The sequence below is a fragment of the Chrysemys picta genome, chromosome 4, assembly GCF_011386835.1.
Source record: "Chrysemys picta bellii isolate R12L10 chromosome 4, ASM1138683v2, whole genome shotgun sequence".
NCBI lineage: Eukaryota > Metazoa > Chordata > Testudines > Emydidae > Chrysemys > Chrysemys picta.
In genome coordinates this window covers 49,010,846-49,032,875 of record NC_088794.1, presented here as the reverse complement: position 1 = coordinate 49,032,875, position 22,030 = coordinate 49,010,846, and the positions used below count along the sequence as shown (strand labels likewise).

The window sequence follows — 22,030 nt, the reverse complement described above, 5'->3', positions numbered from 1 at the left end:
TCCAGATCCCTCTGAACTCAATTGTATTATTCCTCTCCTCCCTCCCCCCATCTCCCAAATCTGCATCTTGCTTTATCCTCAGATTAGATAGTCTAATAAAAAATTATGGCAGTTCCCAAACTGATCCCACTTCCTGCTGGAAAATTTACCACTTATAGCAACTCCCTGTTTCTGAGCCCAAATCTGCACGGCCAGAGAAAAATGTCATCAGCAAATGCTTTGTAATATTCACATAACCCCCTATTCACCAGGTACCTGGCAATTCTAGATAGTTTAAAACTACCTTTACATATATTACACTACTTCCTACATATAAAATGATTTGCAAGACAAGAGGGGACAAGATGATAGTTCAGATCTCGTCAATGTATTAACTCTTGCTGTTATTAGCTTTGACAGAAATAGCTCCTCCATCTTCAGGCCATGAGTCTTGTTTTGTGCTTTCTCTTGCAGAATGTTTATTACACAAGTAATCAGCAGATCCATGTGGGTGTTCTGAGTCCCACTATTGATGATGATGACAACAGATGCCTGGTGGATGTGAACAGCAGGCCCAGGCTCATTGAATGCAATTATGCCAAAGCCAAGAGGATGAAGCTTTACTGGCAATTTACTCAGGTAATTCTTCCTGAAAACACATTTCAGAAGGTTCAAAAGGGATCAGCTTTGTTTCTGTACCTGACACATGAATACTCTGTTTTCTAGCAGAACTGAATTGGGTGTATGCTTGGTTTCTGTACAGTATGCCAGGGAGCCATACTTGTATCTGATCCTGATAGCCGATATCTCAGGCAGTTATAAGGCTCTTGGGTGGTATTCTTCAAAGTTTATTAAACATAATTTACTGCACCGCGCAGAAATCCTCACCTGTCAAAAAAGTAATAGCAGCATATCAAATTCCAGACATTGGCGGGGTGCCCTCCTTGAGCAGCCTATCACATTTGGAGGGTCCCCTTTCCAAAATCCACCACACGAGGAGCCGTAGAATGTGGGCTGTGAAGCGGTGCTCCCCAGCAGCTCTCTCTGTGTGTCACTGTGCAGTGGAGATTTTTGGGGCTCCCTTCTCATCAAGGATCTTCTGCAGAGAACTGCCCTCTACAAAAGCAGCTTACTGACGCTTTCCACGGGACTCAGTATTGGCCCTCAGAACCTAGGGGGAGATTTAGCCCTGTGGAGGGCGGCCAGTGCAAGGCCTGTGCGTCACTTAAGTCCCACCAAGGGCCAGTTTGGAGAACTTAAGTGGTGCATAGACCTGTGCGCTGGCCTTCTGCATCAGGGTGAATTTCACCCTAAGTGCATAACCTCAGCTGTGACTCCTGGTCTCTTCAGGTCCACTTCATGTGGATTTGCAGAGCATTTTTGCTGCCTGCTCATTAGTTTTATCTTACGTTTAAACTGTTATTGAAGCTTCAGTAATAACTGCAGTAGGAACGTCCTGCAATTAACTGGAGTGACTACAATTAGTGCAGTGCTCATTTGGACTTTATGGTCACTAACCTATATTAATGATTTTTTTATTATAATTAATAGGAAGCCATGATCATTGTTTTTAAAGGATAGTACTCGAGTGGCAGTTCTCAAATGCCTAGGCTGGCAGGAAAGTGGTATCATAGCCTTCACTTACAATGTCCTTACTGTTGTGCATTTAAGTTTGGCCTGTAACATTATATTTAACAATATTTTAAGATGAATATAAGAACATAAGAGCTATCATACTGGGTCAGTCCATCTTGTCCAGTATCCTGTCCCTGCCAGTGGCCAGTACCAAAGCGTATGGGGGAGTGTACAGAACAGGGAAAATATGGAATGATCCATCCCTGTCTTCTACTCCCAGCTTCTAGTAAGAGGTTTAAAGTCACCCTCAGCATGGAATTGTGTCTCTGACCCTCTTGGCTAACAGCCACTGATGGTTCTATCCTCCATGAAATTATCTAGTTCTTTTTGGAACCCAGTTGTACTTTTGGCCTTCACAACATCCCCTGGCAAGGAGTTCCACAAGTTAGCTGTGTGTTGTGTGAAAAAGTACTTTTTGTTTGTTTTTAACTTGCTGCCTATTAATTTATCCTGGTGACCCGTGGGTTTTGTATTCTGTGAAAGAGTAAGATTTCTCTATTCACTTTTTCTATGCCATTCATGATTTTACAGACCTCTATCACATCCTCCTGAGTCATCTCTTTACTGAGCTGAGCAGTCCTAATATTTTTAATCTCTCCTAGTATGAAAGCCGTTGATTAGCTTCTCTGAACTGCTTCCAGTTCCATTATGTCTTTTTTTGAGATGGAGCAACCAGAACTAAACACAGTATTCAAGGTGTGGGTGCACCATGGATTTAAATAATGGCATTATGATATTTTCTGTCTTATTTTCTATCCCTTTCCTAATAGTTCCTAATATACTGTTAGCCTTTTTGATCACTGTTGTGTATTAAGCATAAGTTTTCAGAGAACTATCCATGGTGACTCCAAGATCTCTTTCTTGGGTTTTAATAACTAATTTAGAACCTAACATTGTATATGTATATATATAGTTGGGATTATTTTTTCCAGTGTGCATTACTTTACATTTACCAGTGCTGAATTTCATCTGCCATCTTGTTGTCTAGTCACCCAGTTCTCTAAGATCTCACTGTAACTCCTCATCTGCAAATTTTTCCAGTTCACTAACGAATATGTTGAACAGCACAGATCCTTGGGGGACCGCACTGTTTACCTTTCTCCATTGTGAAAACTGGCCATTTATTCCTACACTTTTTCTGTCTTTCAACCAGTTACTGATTCATGAGAGGATCTTCCCTCTTATCCCATGGCTACTTAGTTTCCTTAAGGGCCTTTGGTGATGTACCTTGTCAAAGGCTTTCTGAAAATCCAAGTATACTTTATCGACTGGATCACCCTTATCCACATGCTTTTGGACACTCTCAGAGAATTCTAATAGATCAATGAGGCATGACTTCCCTTTACAAAAGCCATGTTGACTCTTCCTCAAAAAATTTTATTTATGTATGTGTCTGATAATTCTGTTCTTTTCTATAGTTTTTAACAATTTGCTTTGTAATGAAGTTAGGCTCAGGATCTCTTCTGGAGTCCTTTTTAAAAATCAGTGTTACATTAGCTATCTTCCAGTCATCTCGTTCAGAGGTTGATTTTAGTTATAGGTTTTGTACTATGATTAGTAGTTCTGAAATGTCATATTTGAGTTCCTTTTGAACTCTTGGGTGAATACCATCTGATCCTGGTGACTTATTACAGTTGTTATCAATTTGTTCTAAAACCTCTTCTATTGACACATCAGTTTGAGACAGTACTTCAGATTTATTGCCCAAAATGAATAGCTGTGATGCAGGAATCTCCCTCACATTCTCTGCAGTGAATATGATGCAAAGAATTCATCTAGCTTCTCTGCAATGGCCATTGAATGCTTGAATGCTCTTTCAACACCTTTGTTGTCTGGTGGACCCACTGCCTGTTTGGAAGGCTTCCTGCTCCAGATGTACTTAAAAAAATGTTTTACTGTTAGTTTGTGCGTCTTTAGCAAGTGGCGTCTCAAATTGTTTGTTGGTCTGCCATATTATACTTTTACATTTTACTTGCCAGAGTTTATGCTGCTTCATATTTTTCCTCAGTAAGATTTGACTTCCAAATTTTCAAGAATGCCTTTTTGCCTCTGAAGCCTCCATTATGCTGTTACAAAAAAAGCAAATGCAATTTTAGGGGTTGCATTAACAGAGGCATAGCATGCAAGTCATGGGAGGTGATAGTACTGCTCTACTCAGTGTTGGTTAGGCCTCAGCTGGAGTACCATGTCCAGTTTTGGTCACCGATGTAGAGAAACTGGGAAGGATCCAGAGGTGAGCGACAAAGATGATCAAAGAGATGGAATGCAAGCCACATGAGCAAAGGTTGAAGGAACTGGCAGAGGCGGATTTATAGTAAAACACAGGGTGACCTGGCATGGAGCCCCGCAATGACAGGGTGCCCCAGGGCCGGGCAGCTGTGGGGGCAGAAGCTTGGTCCTGCTGGCTCCTGGGGCTCCTGCTGCAGGCTCCGCACCCACCAGCAGCCAAGCTCCCCCCCTTCCCCGCCTCCTCCACCCTCCCAGCACTTCCCCCGCCGCCAAACAGCTGTTTGCCAGCATTCAGGTCACTCCGGGAGGGGGAGGAGCGGGGGCCGCAATGCGCTCAGGGGAGGAGGTGGAGAAGAGGCGGGGGCAGGGCCTTGGGGAAGGAGGTGGAATCGGGGCAGGGGTGGGGTGGGGCAGGGAGCCGCTCAGGGCAGGGGGCTGGGAGCACCCCCACAATCCCAGCCCACACCCCCAGCCCCCTGCCCTGACTCCTGCACCCCCTCACTCATCCCAGTCCCCTGCCCTCCCTGAGTCCCCTGTGTGACCCCACACACATTCCCACCTGCGCCCCTCGCACCAAATGGAAGCTGCCCCAGGTAAGTGCTCCACACCCCAACCTCCTGCCCCAACCCTGAGCCCCCTCCTGCATCCTAACTCCCTCCCGGACCCTGCACCCCCAGCCCTGACTCCTACACCCCTCACACACCCCCATCCTCCTGCCCTGACTCCTGCACTCCCCTCACACACACCCAGCCCTCTGCCCTCCCTGACTCCTGCACCCCCTCACACACTCCCAGCCCCCCCCATGCCCTGACTCCTGGACCCCCTCTCTCACCCCAGTCCCCTGCCCTCCCTGACTCCTGTACCCCCCCACATCCTCACCTGCACCCCTCACACCAAATGGGCGCTACCCTTGGTAAGCGCTCCACACCCAACCCCCCTGACCCAGCCCTGAGCCCCCTCTCACACCCTAACTCCTGGCCAGACCCTGCACCCCAACCCCCAGCCTGCTCCTGCACCCTAACTTCCTCCCAGATCCTGCACCCCCAACCCTGAGCCCAGATCCCGCACCCCAGCGTTTTTTACATTCTTTTTTATGAAGCGCTCTTATCCAAAGCGCTTTACAATAGTTAGCTAACGGTACAACCAATATTTGGAAAGATCATTAAGTGGTCCACCGAGACCCTTAGCGATTTTCAAGTGGTCTGTGGAAAAATAAGTGAGACTACAAAAACAATTAAGGTACCTCACTTTATTTTCATTTACTTGCTATTACTTATAGGAGGAGGATGAATGAAAAACAGGGGTGGGGAGGGAGATAAGAGAGAATGTTCTTTTTCTTGGCTGGGTCCCAAGGAGGGGCCCCAAAAATGAAGCTGAGTACAGGGCTCCACTAACTCTAAATCAACCACTGGGAACTGGGTATGTTTAGTTTTGAAAAGAGGAGCTTGAGGAGGGACATGATAGCAGTCTTCAAATACTTGAAAGGCTTCCATAAAAAAGATGGAGGAAGGTTGTTCTTTCTTGCCACAGAGGGCAGGACAAGAGGCAGTGAGTTCAAACTACAGCATACCAGATTTAGACTAAAGCTCAGGAAAAAATCCCTAACTTTAAGAACAATAGGACAATGGAATAGACTGCCTAGGGAGGTTGCAGAAACTCCCTCATTGGAGGTTTTCAAAAGGAGGCTGAATAGCCATGTGTCTTGGATGGTCTAGACACAACAAATCCTGCATCTTGGCAGGGGGTTAAACTGGATGACCTTTGCGGTCCCTTCTAACTCTATGAGTCTATCATACTATGATTACTCTGCTGTTTAGCCATAGTGGCATTCTTCTGGTCTTCTTACTGTCTTTTTTTTATTTAGGGGTATACATTTAGTCTTAGCCTCTATTACGGTGTTTTTAAGTAGCCTTCATGCTGCTTGCAGGCATTTTAACATTGTGACTGCTCTTGTTAATTTCAGTCTACCTAGCATCATTCTTGTGTAGTTCCCCTTTTTACAGTTAAATGTAAGGGTGGTGGGTTGTTGTTTTTTTGGCATTTTCCCCCTTATAAGGATGCTAAATTTAATTATATGATGGTCCTATTACTGAATAGTTCAGCTGTAGTTACCTATTGGACCAGAACCTGTTTTCCACTTAGAACTAAATCAAGTGCCTCTCCCCTTGTAGGATCCAGAACTAGCTGCTCCAAGAAACGGTTATTTATGGTATCTAGACAGTTTTTCTCTGCATCATGCCATAAGATGACATTTATCCAGTCAATTTGAGGATAGTTGAAGTCACCCATTATTATTCCATTTTTTGATTTTTGTAGCCTCTCTAACCTCTCTTAGCATTTCACAGTCACTCTCACCATCCTGGGCAGATAGTCCGTAGTATATTCCTACTGCTTTCCTCTTATTATGCAAGCATGAAATCTCTATCCCTGGAGATTCTGTTGTACAGTTTGATTCTTTTAAGATTTTCACCTTATTTGACTCTGCTTTTTTTAACATATATTGCCACTCTCCCACCATCATGACTTACTCTGTCATTCCTATCAGGGGCGGCTCTATGTTTTTTGCCGCCCCAAGCACAGCAGTCAGGCAGCCTTCGGCGGCACGCCTGCGGGCGGTCCACGGTCACGCGGATTCAGCAGCGTTTCTGTGGGTGATCTGCTGGTCTCGCGACTTCGGCGTACCCGCTGCCAAATTGCTGCCGAAACTGCGGGACCAGCGGACCTCCTGCAGGCACGCCACCGAAGGCCGCCTGACTACCGCCCTTACAGCCACCGGTGCAGGCTGCCCCCCTGTGGTTTGCCACCCCAGGCACGCGCTTGCTGCGCTGGTGCCTGGAGCCTCCCCTGATTGCTATATGTTTTGTACCCTGGTATTACATTGTTCAATTGATTATCCTCATTCTACCAAGCTTCAGGAGGCTTTCCATTGTAGTGTTCTGCTTTCTTAGGGCACGTCTTCACTACCTGCTGGATCGGCGGGTAGCAATCAATCTATTGGGGATCAACTTATCGCGTCTAGTGAAGACGCGATAAAATCGATCCCCGATGGCTCTGCCATCGACTCCGGAAATCCACCGCGGCAAGAGGCAGAAGCGGAGTTGACGACGGCGCAGCAGCGGTCGACTCGCCGCCGTCCTCACAGCCAGGTAAGTCGACCTAAAATACGCAACTTCAGCTACGCTATTCACGTAGCTGAAGTTGCGTATCTTAGGTCGACTCCCGCCCCTCCCCTCCCACCCCCCCCCCCCCCCGTAGTGTAGACCTAGCCTTAGTTTTGGGACATTCTTTTAATAGGTTGTAGTAACAGATTTATTCAAACTCTGTTTAAAAAAACAGTAATGTTACTGATTAACATCCAGCTGTATGGTCCTTGATCCAGATGACCTGACCCTTTGGTGCCAAAGAATCCATCACCTCTGCTCCAAAAAACTGATGAATTTGGTATGATTGATTTATATATGTTAGAATTGATTTTCTGGCCCCATATGTTTGCTGTTAGAGTAAAAAGTGCTGAATTAATAGTTTTAATTAACCCTCTTCTCCACACCCTCAACAATCCAGAACAAAACATAAACTTCAAAAATCTCTTAATCACCTTGTTAGGAATTTGTGTCTTCTTTACCCTTCTATATTTCCATTCTGTAGTGGAAGCACAGTACTGTTCTGTAAATATTCCAAGGAGTCCAGTGTTAATTCCCACAACCTAACTTCCTCTGAAGAGAAGGGGGAACCACTTTTTTGTCTCTTTATGATAAATTAAGAAGCAAAGGGAATAATTAAAGGCATGCTGTTCAGAAAGGATTGTTTTGTTAGTACCCAGAGTGATTAAAGAGTTGTAGTTTCTGCACACATAATGTGATGCAAAGTAGGTTTTGCATGCTGTAAGCTACAAGAAAACTAATGAGAGTAATCAAGGATTGCCAAGATAAATTGATGCATTATGTTCTAGTTGCTCACATTTAATCTGGTAAAATGAGTACACTTCTTTGAACACTTTGGAAGCTGTCTTAAAAAAATCTGAAAAGCATTGTTATTTCTTCTACTACATTTTGAAAGCTCCTGCCTTTACTCTTTTTGTGTTACACAGTGATCAGGACTACTGCACAAGGACTGTAGGTGTTGATGTTCATGTAGCACTTTTAGACCTGGAGCTGTTCAAATATTAATTATTTTTAAATGTAGTTTTTGGCTTTTGACCATAGGATTTCATAGCCCCACCTAAAGACTGCAAGCACATGCTCACACTTCTGTAGGTTCTGAGACATAGCAATGATCCCCACAGGGAACTCTGATAATGCAGGTCATAAAAAATGGGAGAGAGTAGAATTGCCTCATGAAGGAAATGGGTTTTGCAAACTTATAGGAGGACAGACAGGTTGAACTGGATTTCCCAGAATAGTGCAAAACTAATGCACGTGTCCTGGGTTCCAGGCCTATGTCTTGGAATTGAAATGAGGAAACATATATAATTTCCTGCAAAACACACCTTACATTTTCAGAGGCAAAATCCTCATCCATAGTACAAAAAGGACATCAGAATGCATCTTCAGTCTTACCACTACATTTCAAGTTTCTGTGAAAATTGATAGGCTCACGTGGCTAAAACTGCAACTTTTTGAAAAAGTACCAGTTAGATAGCATTCCCCATTTTCTCCATTTGCAGTTAGTGGGATGATTTCATTATGTTAGTTTAATGATGGAAAATGTAGTTAATAATAATAATAATTATTATTTTATTTAAATAATACAACAAAATTAAAAGATAAATTTCATACTCCGCTAACAGTGACCTACCTGATCCTGTGAGACCATTCTAGGACTATTCACATGCTTAATGTTAAACATGTATGTAAGTCTTTTCAGGATTAGGGCCTGTGTGTGGAAATCAGACTTAACTTCCTATCTGTTTAATTGAGTTTTATTCAGTTAACTTTTGTCTGATGCAAACTCCCCACCCAAAGTTGCCCATCCAAAGTGCTTGACATCCCATTTAGACCCTTGACATGCCATTTAGAAACACAAGAGTGCAAAGTAAATCAATCAAAGCAGCTGCGTTTCTTCCTACCACACATCATTTGATCTCCAATTATGTGACTAATATGGCTTAAAACTCTCTGTTGCACTTTTCCAGTACACAGAAATATTGCCCTCGATTGCCTCAGCATTCCATCAAAAGCCCACTCAAAGAGATGGCTTTTGTAATATGCCTGGAAGATCAACAAATTTGGGCTATTTCAGCCCTGAGGGGCAGATCATTACAAAGGAAAGGGGCCTTTATGGAAAATTTTCTACAAGCAACCTCCTTCCTTTTATAACAAGGGGATTGAGCTCATTTATTTCCCGCACTATTATTTTAATGCACTGTAGAGTATGAAGAAGTAGTAAAGGCAGGGCAAATAGAAATCCAGCAATGATTAGTCTTTCATTTAGAAGGGAAGATGCAGAATTAATTCTCCATCCCAAACTGCAATAATATTTGAAATCAAGAGAACAATGGACTGGATGTCACAGGGAACTGGTTCTAGAACATGGAGTCATTTGCATCTAACCAGAAATAGGCCCAAATCAAAGCCATGTACCAAACACGGGCGGAAACATTGAGTGGTTTGAGATCCAAAGCTGATTCCATATCCTCATTTTTCAAATGGTTGCTATCTTTATCGTGGGCTAAAGCAGAACGCTGGATCCTCCAAACAGTCCTGAATTAAGTGTGTTAAGATGTGGATCTGAATGTGGTGACTTGAACGCATCTCTTCTTCTATGTACTGGTGTGAATTAGACCCAGGTTAGTGCATAGTTGATGTTGTTTCTTAGTATATGATAGCTGTCCTGTGGTGATCTCAACAGAAAAGTTGCTCTACCCTCTCATTCTGAGGAGGTCCTACCAGGTCAGGTTTAAGACACATTGAAGGCACAGCTTGGGGAAGGTTACACTGCCATTGGCTATGCCTCAGAGGGCTTCATTTTCCAGGGCTATTTTATTCTGTTCTGTTCCATATAGGTTATTATACCACACATCAGTGTTGTATCTGAGCGCTTTCCCATAGTTCATTACATAAGGTGAATGGACATCTGTCATATATTGTTGTTTTCTCATCCTCTCCCCATGGAGTGAAGCATGTGCAGTGGAGTGTCTTGGTTTGGTAGGGTTTTCAGGGGGCTGTTTGTTTTTTGTTGTGTTTTAGTGTACCATTTGCTATGTCCAGCTCTAACCTGATATAATGCTGTCCTCGGGAGCCAAAAAATCTTACCTCGTTATAGGTGAAAACGCGTTATAGCGAACTTGCTTTGCTCTGCCGGAGTGTGCAGTCCTCCCTCCCCCTGGAGCGCTGCTTTGCTGTGTTATATCCGAATTCGTGTTATATTGGGTCATGTTATATCGAGGTAGAGGTGTATTTATGTTAGAGAAGGCAAGATCAAAGAAATGTGCCTGGCACTTGGAGTGGAAGATGATGGGGTTTGTGATGTTCTTTAGCTCCTGGAGGAGTTGATTTCCCAGTCTTGCACTGCCCCTGAGAAAGTTCTGTCAATCTGGCCTCTTTCATGAGCAATCAAATTTCTAAGAAAATAAGGGATAAAAGGAGTGATCAAGAAGAAATTATAGTAACATGTACAGATGTATCAACTTTCACAAGTGTAGGTAGTATAAGGAGTAAGTTAATTTTTATTATACAGTATTAATTTTCTATTAATATGTGTATTGGGAAGTTTCAGATTTAGTTGGAACGTAAGAGTTTCAAATTATTCAGTGTCAAGAAATTCTCCGAAGGTGATTTTTATTGTTAACATAATAATGCATTAATATTTTTAAACACGTGACTGAGATTTTCAAAAGCGCCTAGTGATTTGTGGGTGCCGCAATTTTCAACACACTTTAAGGAACCTGATTCTCAGGAAGTGATGAGCATCATCCACCCTCTGGAACTGTGACCTGTTTAAGGTGTCTTGTTTTTGGCACTCAACAAGTAAGGCACCCCAAATCACTAGTCACTTTTGAAAATCTTGGCCCATGATATGTCCACAGAACAGTACTTCAATGTATTCATTTTTAAAATGTAATTTATGATGGCTTTGTTATCAACCAAATTATTATCTCAATTAGAAGGATGTAATTAGTGGATTTAGTGAAGTCAGTGGAGTTATTCTGGTTTTACACGAATGTAACTGATAGCAAAATTGCTCCCTCTGCCTCTCCATAGAAAGTCTGCTACCAGATTTTATTCTGGTTAAATCTGTGTACCAAATATTCAAAAGTTGCCTCTAAATGTAGGCAAAACCTTTTGGCTTCTCATCAACGCATAGACGCTAAGTATCTTAAATATACAGTATGGGCCTCACAAATGTAAAGGGCTGAGCCTGAATCTTGTCTGTCTCACCCCAGTGTAAATCAGGAGTCACTCCATTGAATTGACTTAGATTGGTATAGAACTGATGTGATAGGAAAATCTGCCCCTCTGTGTCTGAAAATCATTTTAACATGTGGTCCTATATGTGAAAAGTGATTGGATATAAACATTTGGAAAAATGGTGTGGGGCTTTTTTTGTTTTGTTTTTGTTGCACGATAGAAGTTCCTGGAGCACTCAAGTCATTCAAACTCTTATATGATGGGTATTTAATCATGATCCAGCTGATCTGACCCTCAGCTGATTACCATACTAGTCTACAGCTTTATAAATGTGCTAAATGCAGTGTGAGCTGATGAAGTGTAGGCTTCAGTGACGCTCCTGCTCCCAAGGCTTCTTCGAGTGTTTATATCTGTAATTATGTCAAATTATGTAAATTAACACTGGAAAGACTCACTCAAGTGCATAATGTTCACTAAGTTTATTGCTCAGAGTGTCTGTCAGGTGTTCTTCTAATCTAGGCAAATACTTTTTTGGAAGCGCTGCTGTCTTGAACTGAAATAGTTGTTGTAACTGTGCTGGGTCCAAGATATGAAAGAGATGAAGTAGGTGAGGGAATATCTTTTATTGGACCAACACCTTCATTGGACTCAGCCACCTTGCGTCTCTCACTGAAAGAGGTGAGCTGCCGGCAGACTTTTAAATATGTATCGCCACCTTTCACTTAATCAGAAATAAACAGGGCCTTCTAGTGATTTCTGCAAATGGTAGGGAGTGGGAGAACAGAGACAAGAATAATCATGTAGCCAAAGTGGAATCAACTTTATTAAACCATTATTTTAAACAAGATATCTACTAAGGGCAGCCTGTCCTGGCAGCAGTGAACACAGGGGAAGGCTATATAGCATCAAGCTGTCACCGATGACCTTCCTTTTCAATACTCAAATCCAAAGTATTCTAATATTGCCCAGGCCTAATTAGCTTGGATTATCACAGCCCTTCCAATGCCTAACCAAGGTCAGAGCCCCATTCAGACCACTGCATGAGGCAACCAACAGCCTCATACAATGCTCAGGAGTCATGCAAATCTAACCACCTTCTTCAATGAAGGAGGACTAATCCCCATTATAACCAGTTGTTGTCCACCATTAGTTTGCAGATGATACTAAACGGGGAGGGGTTGCAAGTGCTTTGGAGAATAGGATTATAATTCAAAATGATCTGGACAAACTGGAGAAATGGTCTCAAGTAAATAGGATGAAATTCAATAAGGATAAATGCAAAGTACTCCATTTAGGAAGGAATAATCAGTTGCACACATACAAAATGGGAAATGACTGCCTAGGAAGGAGTACTGTGGAAAGGGATCTGGGTGGACCAGATCATTCTGGGATGTATTAGCAGAAGTGTTGTAAGCAAGATATGAGAAGTAATTCTTCCGCTCTACTCCGCGCTGATTAGGCCTCAACTGGAGTATTGTGTCCAGTTCTGGGTGCCACATTTCAGGAAAGATGTGGACAAATTGGAGAAAGTCCAGATAAGAGCAACAAAAAATGATTAAAGGTCTAGAAAACATGGGGTTTGTTTAGTCTGGAAAAGAGAAGATTGAGAGAGAGTATAACAGTTTTCAAGTACATAAAAGGTTGTTACAAGGAGGAGGGAGAAAAATTGTTCTTCTTAACCTCTGAGAATAGGACAAGAAGCAATGGGCTTAAATTGCAGGAAGGGCGGTTTAGGTTGGACATTAGGAAAAACTTCCTAACTGTCAGAGTGGTTAAGCACTGGAATAAATTGCCTAGGGAGGTTGTGGAATCTCCATAATTGGAGATTTTTAAGAGCAGGTTAGACAAACACCTGTCAGGGATGGTCTAGATCAGGGGTGGGCAAACTTTTTGGCCTGAGGGTCATGTCGGGTTTCCGAAATTGTATGGAGGGCTGGTTAGGGGAGGTTGTGCTTCCCCAAACAGCCAGGCGTGGCCCGGCCCCAGCTCCCTGTCCAACCCTCCTTGCTTCTCGCCCCCTGATGCCCCCCCAGAACCCCTGCCCCATTCGCCCCTCCCTGTCCCCTGACCGCCCCCAGGCCCCCCGCCCCTGACTGCCCCCTGCTGCCCCATCCAACCCCTCCTCTCATTCCTGATTGCCCCCCCAGAACCCCTGCCCCCATTCAACCCCCTGTTCCCTGCCCTCTGACTGCCCCGACCCCTATCCACTCCCCCTCCCCCTGACCACCACCCCTGAACTCCCCTGCCCTCTATCCAACCCCCCTGCTCCCTTACTGCGCTGCCTGGAGCACCAGTGGTTGGCGGCGCTACAGCCGCGCCATCCAGAGCACCAGGACAGGCAGCCATGCCACCCGCTGGAGCCAGCCATGCCACCACGCAGCACAGAGCACTGGGTCAGGCTGCGGCTCTGCAAGAGCCCTGCCACTCAGAGCATTGCGCCGGCGTCGCAGTGAGCTGAGGCTACAGGGGAGGGGGAATAGAGGGGGAGAGGCCGGGGGCTAGCCTCCCGGGCCAGGAGCTCAGGGGCTGGGCAGGAGGGTCCCGCAGGCCAGATGTGGCCATTGGGTCGTAATTTGCCCACCTCTAGTCTAGATAATACTCAGTCCTGCCATGAGTGCAGGGGACCGGAGTAGATGACCTCTCGAAGTCCCTTCCAGTCCTGATTCTGTGATCATCACACCATTGTGCACGGTGCCAGACTGACGACTGTGTAGACAGTCAATTAGATGATTCTTGGAGATACCCTCTGTAACTGATTCATTTGACATGAAAAGTGTTGGGGGAGCTTCATGTTGCCCCAGCCTTCTGCAGCAGAAATGAAGTCTGTTCTTTGCATATTCTTTCCCAAAGTCTTGTGCAAGACTCTTTCAGCTCATCGATGACTTAGTAGAGACAGCACTACATCTTAGTACTGCTGATAAACAAGGGATGTATTTAAGGGTGTGTGTGTATGTGTGTATATATATATGCTTATATATTTAAAGGACCCTTTTTAAAGCTTTTTAATTAGTAGGTTTCAGCTTTCCTTATTCTGAAACTAAAATGAAAAACCAAATCCTTCAGGAATTGACAAGAGAAACACTTCCCATCATTTAAAATGAAATAAAACCAATAAATAAGAACAACTTGTCTGAAGAGAGAAATCAAATTCCTCCATATATAAAGGCCATAAAGAGGCCATGCCATACTGTTACTTCTGCCCTCCAGCTTCTCTAATATTTTAGGCAGGACCAGTGCATGGTGCCAGTCTCGGGAGGGGTGTTAGGAGGAGGCACAGCTAACACCATGTTAGCACCAGGAGCACTAATACAGCAGTGACAGGATTGTGGAAGCTGCCATGTTTTAATTCTCACCTTTATTCAACCTCCCTGAATTGTTCTTGTTAGGACCCAATCTCCTATTGAAGTCAGTGGGATTTTTTCCATTGGCTTCAATGGGTTTTGCATCAGGCCCTGGGAGATAACTTTAGGGTGGGGTGGGGTGGGGTTCCTATTGAGTTCAGTGGGCTGTTTGAGTGCAGCTGAAAGCAGGATTTACCCTTCTGAAGTGATACCACATGCTATATCTAAGTTATTTATTCAGTGCATGCAGGAGCAGCATTTCACACAGCTATTGATTCCAACTTGAAAGCTTTCTAAAAGCACTATGGAAATATGTACTGTTCAGGTGAGCATTCCCACACGCTCCTGGATACATTATGCTGAACAAACCCTCTCACGTATGTCCCTCTTTTTTAATGCACATTCTAAACACCAGAATAGCTTTTACTGTAAATTATTCATTACTTCCTCAACCTCCAATGAGACTTCCCAAGTTCCTTGCGTTCAGACACACCCGTGGACAGTTTTATATGGCAAGTGGACAGCCTCCCTGTGGGTGAAATTCACCTCTGCACAGAGGCTCCATGCATCACTTAAGCTCCCACCACTTATGGCTGGAAGAGATTAAGGGCTGGTCTACACTACACAGTTAGGTCAGCTTAAAATAGTTTGTGAACCTAATTATGTCAGCGTCTACACTACAGCAGGAGCTGTGAAATTGACAAGAAAGCCCCTGCTGCCCTGGAGAGCTGGGCGGCTGGACCCTGCTCCTGGCTGGGGTGAGAAGCCCGGGGGTCTTCCCCCAACTCCCAGCTGGGAGCTGAGCTTCAGACCCCGCTCCCAACTGGGAGCCAGGCCAGAAGCTGGGGTGGCTTTGGACTTGACTCCCAGCTGGGAGCCGGGGTGAGAAACCCAAGCAGCCCCCCACTTGCTTCCTGCTGAGAGCCAGGCAGGGAGCAGGGGGTCATTGGCCAGAAGAGCAGCTGGACCCTGCTTCCCGGTGGTGAGAAGCCCCAGGCAGCTTCCCTCTGTCCCCGGGGAACATGGCACACACGGGCGGGGGGAGCCTGCTGGGAGCCCAGGAGCCTGTGAGGCAGCCAGGCTCCTGGCAGGGAGTTGCCAGCAGGTTCTCAGCTCCCCACACTGCCCCTCTTAGGTGAGTGGAAATGCTCCTGGTGAGGATGCTCCCCACCGACGCAAGGAGGGTAGTGTGAATGTGCACCACCGCAGTAATTACTACTAGTATTGGTCGACTTAGGTTTGTAATGTAGACATACCCTTAGAAAGTGTGCTGTGGAAACAAACGGACATTTGTGCAGAGGGCGCATAGAGGTCATATGACAAACTCCTTGCAACTCTCTCTCCTTCCCCCTGGCCAGCTGCTCTAGCAGCGCCCAAGGACCAGGAGAGAAAGCGGGGCGCTGCTGCTACACTAAGTAGAAAGCGACAAAGAGTTCTGTGGCACCTTATAGACTAACAGATGTATTGGAGCATAACCTTTCATGGGTGAATACCCACTTCCTCAGATGCTTTTTACAGATCCAGACCAACACGGCTACCCCTCTGATACTTTACACTAAGTAGTAGTCCCTCAGCCACAGCACTCTATCCCTATACCCAATGGTGTCCGTCCACCCAGCCCAGAATCCAGAAAGCTGCTTATGGGAGCGTGTGGGACCCCCAGGCCCTCACCCACCTATAAGGGCAGGATGCCCTCCTCCTACCACCCCAAAAGCCAGAGACAGACCAGCTAAGCAAGACCTCCAGCAGTCCGGGGAACTTGCCAGCCTCAAGAACTAAGAAAGACCCATTCCCCAAATAATTACTGAGCTCACCACCGGGGAAAGTACTTACTCCCACTCAGTCAGTCCTCCTACAGCCAGCCAGAAAGGGCAGGTCAACCTGCCTATCAGCACAGATATTGCTGTGAGAAATAGTTGCCAGAAAGGGGATCTACCTAGAGGTGCCTAGTGGGGAGTCAAGAGGTACTTGGACCGAGGTTGAGGATGAAAGGGTTGCTGGATTTGGGAGGGGGCAAGTATGAAACAGTATTTTGCAGGAGGGGAGGGGTAAGGGATTAATGCATTAGGGGTGGGGGAATGGAGGAGGTATTTTACTCAAGGAATATCTGTGAATTGCCAATTGAGGGTTGAGCATTTTTGAAGGCGTTTCATGTTGACATTTTGACAGCAGCACATCAGCTTCTATTGTTATCTTTGCTCTGTCAGCATAGGTGAGATCAGAGGGCAGGAAGAGCCCCTACCTGGTAAGATCAACACTTGGTGCTAGCATCACAAGGGGAGGGGCTGGGCAGCGCACATGCCCAGAACAGCACCATGATGCTGGTATCTAGAGTTAATGTCACAGCACTGTTCCATGCATGTGCACAGTGTGGCATCCATCCCACCCAGTGGTGTTCGTTCCGACCATGGGAATACTGTGAATCTTGTCACTTCTTTTGGAGAAGTGAGATGAGGTCCAAACACTACCATCAGCACTGTTAAGAGCAAGCAATGTTAAATTAAAGCCATTGTAAAATACTGCAGCAGTTAAGTGAGCAGGCAAATGAAGTTCCCTTCTTAAATATTTTAGCATTTTTCACCATGTTTCTCTATAGCTCATAATTGTTCCCTCGGAAAGTGCTGCCAGAGTGAAATACTGTTGTTCTCTCCCTGCTTTAACACTACAATGAAAAGATAGTGTTGTTAGAGGAAGCAGAGGGTTGGAGTTTATATTCTATATCTTTCCCATGGCTATATTTTGCATAGCTGGAGTTTATTGTAATGAAATGCTTTGTTCCTCAGGTGCAAAAAGAAGATATAGCATGGAAACTAGTGCATACTAATAAATAACGATTAAGGCTTATGCATTCTCCAGCTATAGATTGAATTTTGCAGCTATAGTAGATTTCATCAGAGGGAAACTAATATTACTGTGCTGTACAGTGTAGTCCATCTGAGTGGAAAGGGATTTGCTGGGTGTAGCGTTTTGGGATTATTCCCTATATTTAAAATCTCAGCAGTTGGTAATCTTACTTTACTGAAACTACCACTGCAGCACTTTGATCATTGTCCCTTGTGTTTAAGATTTTATGTGACTAATATTTAGAATAAATAATCCCTTTCCACTGAGAAGATGAAAAAATAGCAGAATATAATGGGAGTCTGATCAAGGAAGAACATGACCCCCTTGCCCTTGGCAGAGATGCACAGGAAGCTTTGTGAGCAATCAATATTAAGCTTTTTAAGAAAATAACTTCACAAGTTGTTGCTGTTCTCATGTAACTTCAGTGGTAGTTTTTTGTTTGGTTTGTTTTGTTTTTGAAAGCCCTCCATGTTTTATAACACATCAGAATTCTGTCATTTCCTGATTGAATGCTTTGATATGCACTGTGCTTTATTGAAACGCTCTGTCTGGCGGTTAGCGTTGCTGCTTTGGGGCATGATTGTGTGGGCACAAAGTTCTTTCTCACAGCAAGCTTTCCAGACTTTAAAGAAAATAACTAAGTATGGAATTATCTTTTGTGCTGTCTTGGGAGCAAAGCTGTACACAAAATCTGCTAACAAATGCAACTGTCACATGCTTAATTCCCCAAGTACCACACTGGGAATTTATGGGAGGGGAGAGGAAATTACTCATGCTCTTTGGTTGATACGATGTAGTGGGTATACGTATATTCTATTTAAATAAGAAGTATTCTGTTTGGTTAGGTCCTGTCTCTTTTAATGGCTAGAATAGACTTAAAAAAATTAGGACGCATTCATACTGCACTGCTGCTACAGATTTACTCTTTTTTGTAAAACCGTCCTTATGAGTATCAGAGGTGTAGCCGTGTTAGTCTGGATCTGTAAAAAGCAACAAAGAGTCCTGTGGCACCTTAAAGACTAACAGGTGTATTGGAGCATAAGCTTTTGTGGGTGAATGCCGACTTCGTCAGACGCATGTAATGTAGTGCTTATGAGGTACCCTTATTCACTGATCCTTACGTGGCTAAAGCCCACATTGCTACTACTCCTGCCTATGAGCTGGAACAGTAACCTCAGCTGCTGCATTTCACTTCCCTGAGGTGTTAAGGCCACTGCATCCACGTGAACACAGATCATGAAGCCACAAGAATGATATGATCACTGATCTTGAGGTCCCATCCTATATAGCTGGAAGGAGAAGGAACAATGTCTATACTGGAGTGGGGAAAAAATCTGTGCTGCGTGGAGAGGATCTCTCCACCAGCCCCTGGAGCTCTGTTACTGGGCTTAAATTCATTCTTACGTGGGTGAATTTCACCATTCTTATCCCAGACTGTTGTGAAGTGTTGCTGTGCACTGCTAAACAGTTGCCTGTTTCTATCTGAGAACCATTCTGCTACTGGGTGGAGTAATTCCTGTGCAGTATGTACTGTATGTAAGTAGGGTTACCATATTTCAACAATCAAAAAAGAGGGGAGGGGAGCCCCACCTAAGCCCCTCCCTGCCCCCATCCACTCCCTCCCACTTCCTGCCCCCTGACTGCCCCCCTCAGAACCCCCACACCCCTTCTCCTTGTCCCCTGATTGCCCCCTCCTGGGACCCTGCCCCTAACTGCCCCGCCCAGGACTCCACCCCTACCTAAGCCTCCCTGCTCCTTGTCCTCTGACTGCCCCCTCCTGAGACCCCCCCACCCTAACTGCCCCCCTAGAACCCTACCCCCACCTGTCCCCTGGCTGCCCCAACCCTTATCCACACACCCCGCCCCCAGACACACCCCCAGGACTCCCACGCCTCATCCAACCACTCCCCACCCCCTGACAGGACCCCCAGACTCCCGAGCCATCCAACCCTCCACCTGCTCCCTCACTGACCCCCCGGGACTCTCCTTACCATGCCAGTCAGATGTTGGCTCCACGTGGAGGCAAAACACGCTGCTGAGCGTGCTGCCACTCCCCTGCAGAATGCTGAGGCAGCGGAAGGGGGGGAGCAGGGGAGGGGCTCTGGCTGCTGGAGGCCAATGAGAGCAGCTCAATCAGGCCCAGGCACCCAATCAGCCACGCCGCACTCTGCATGGGAGGAAGGGAAGGGAAGGGGAGGGAAATCCTGGACCTTTTAACCTTATAACCAATTCTTCCCGGATGGCTATTTAAAGACGAAAAAGCCGGACATGTCCAGGGAAATATGGATGGATGGTAACTCTAATGTAGGTCCAAATCCTGCCTTAGAATGCCTGCACATGATTTCAGTGGAGCTGAGTACAGCATGCATCTGGGGGAAGAATTTGCCCTGTAACTTGCAGGACTTTTTGGAATCTTTCAGAATAAAAGTCCCTTGATATATTATTGTATTATTACTTGTTAAGAATTTGGATTTATACTGTCCCTTTAACTCAAAAGGATCCCACACTCTCAAAATCTATGTAGGGAATGGGATCATATCATCATCTGCTGCTGATGTGAAATACAGCAGCTACATAACTACACTCAGCAACATTGAACAACTGCTCAGGTCAGGAAGGGAAGGAGAATACTGCATTCATTTGAAACTGCAGGAGGAGTATAGACAGGCAGAATGTAATTACCCAAAGTGGAATTCGGCCAACTGATACCTGCAAAAAGGCTGAGGTGTTTGGGGTTTTTTTTTTTGTTTTTAATGACTGCAAATGGCCAGGACTCTAGTTTTAAATCTCAACCACAAGACAGCTCCTCCAGAACCACGAGTGCCCCCGGACATCATTGATTTAGGTGGAAAGAGTGCTGCCTGCTGAATCATCACCACCTCCTTCTGCTGCCCCTAGCTGTTCTTTGCCTGTCTGTGATCCAAATACTAACCCAGATATCTTTGGAACTAATAGCATCATTGCAGTAGCTGTTCTAGTTGGAGGCCAAGAAATTTTACCCACTGTACTACTTGCAGATGAGAAAGTGGTATTTAATGGCACTCTCATCTTAACTGAGTGTATGCTTCCCCTTAGTGTGTGTGCCACTCAAACAATATTCCTTTTACATCGAATACTTGACGTTAAAAATAGGTAGCTTAAAGTATTTGCAATTTCAGTCTTCTTAGCATATGTCTAATTAAGTATCTTTGATCGCTTCTTTGACAAGTTGTACTAAAGTGAATTACTTAGAAATATTTGTAAATCGTCACGTGTTCGGAATCCCTACTCTATGGATTCTTCACTTCACACATCTCCGTATGAAAATATGAATGTGTGCAATATTTTTGCTTAATGAAAAAAATCAATATTTATGGTAAGTGGCCTGAAATTTATGCAGTTCCTGTTTGGTAAAAACTCTTCATGGTGGCAACCAAATGACATCTTAAATAATTTAAGTCTTGTACTTGGAGTAATTTTCTAGTAACAGGTTTTAATTTTCACAAATTACATGCTGAACTTACCATCTAGAAAGTTCTTGTGCGAATGCTGCAGTAAAAAGCGCTTTTAGTGGGTACATTTCAAGTCTTTTCCAGCATTTCACATTATGCAGCATTTATTCTCCTGAGGACTGTGTTTAAGCTCCAAAGATACTCATGTTGAATTAATTTAAAAGGAATTCAGTGCATTCCTCTGCTTTTTCTACAAAGCAGATATTCTATTTGCATATTTTAGCATATAATTTTCTGTACCACTTTTATTTTTACAAAGAAAATGTGTTCTAACCTCATGATTCTCTTCATTTTTGATAGACTAACTCTGATTTTCTGAGGTCCAGATAGGATCACTCTGAAATCACATATGAAAAACTTTTTAATGAGGGTAAGGTGTTGTGTGCTGTAGAAGATGGGAATTGTCATCAAGTAGGTCTGTTTCTAGTGGGATCCTTCAGGGTTTGGTTATCTGCCCTATGCTATTTATCAATGACCCGGAAGAAAGCATAAAATCATCACTGATAAAAGTTTGCAGATGACACAAAAATTGGGGGAGTGGTAAATAGTGAAGAGGACAGGTCACTGATTCAGAGCGATCTATATCGCTTGGTCAACTGGGTGAAAGCAAATAATATGCATATTAATATGACTAAATGTAAATGCATACATCTAGGAACAAAGAATGTAGGTCACACTTACAGGGAAGTAGTGATTCTGAAAAAGATTTAGGGGTAGGATTGCCAACCTTCTAGGAATTAAAGATTAATCATGTGATGAAACCTCCAGGAATATATCCAACCAAAAATTGATAACACTATTTTGAGGGGAAGGGATGGATAATGAGCTCCCCCTGTGACCCTGTGGCCAAAAGAGCTAATGCAATCCTAGGGTGCGTAAACAAGGGAATCTAGAGTAGTAGTAGACAGGTTATTTTACCTCTTTATTTGGGACTGGTGCGACAAGTGTTGGAATACTGTGTCCAGTTCCGGAGACCACAATTCAAAAAGGATGTGGATAAATGGCAGTGGGTTCAGAGAAGAGCCATGAGAATGATTAGAAAACATGCCTTATAGTAATAGACTCAAAGAGCTCTATCTATTTCACTGAACAAAGAGCCGGTCAAGGGATGTCTTGATTACAATCTATAAATACCTACATGAGGAACACATATTTCATAATGGGC

General features: G+C 44.4%; 1 protein-coding gene across 7 annotated transcripts in view; it reads left to right on the top strand.

Moving 5' to 3' along the window:
- Positions 1 to 22,030, top strand: part of GALNT18 (polypeptide N-acetylgalactosaminyltransferase 18) — a 445,377-nt gene that overhangs the window by 375,000 nt on the left and 48,347 nt on the right. For 5 of the 7 annotated variants that reach the window (XM_065594861.1, XM_065594856.1, XM_065594858.1 and 2 more), the window contains one exon: positions 454 to 618. The exons of the other annotated variants lie outside the window; for them this stretch is intronic. In XM_065594861.1, coding sequence (XP_065450933.1) covers positions 454 to 618 — 165 coding nt within the window. The remainder of the gene's footprint in view (positions 1 to 453; positions 619 to 22,030) is intronic. 7 annotated transcript variants of the gene reach the window in all.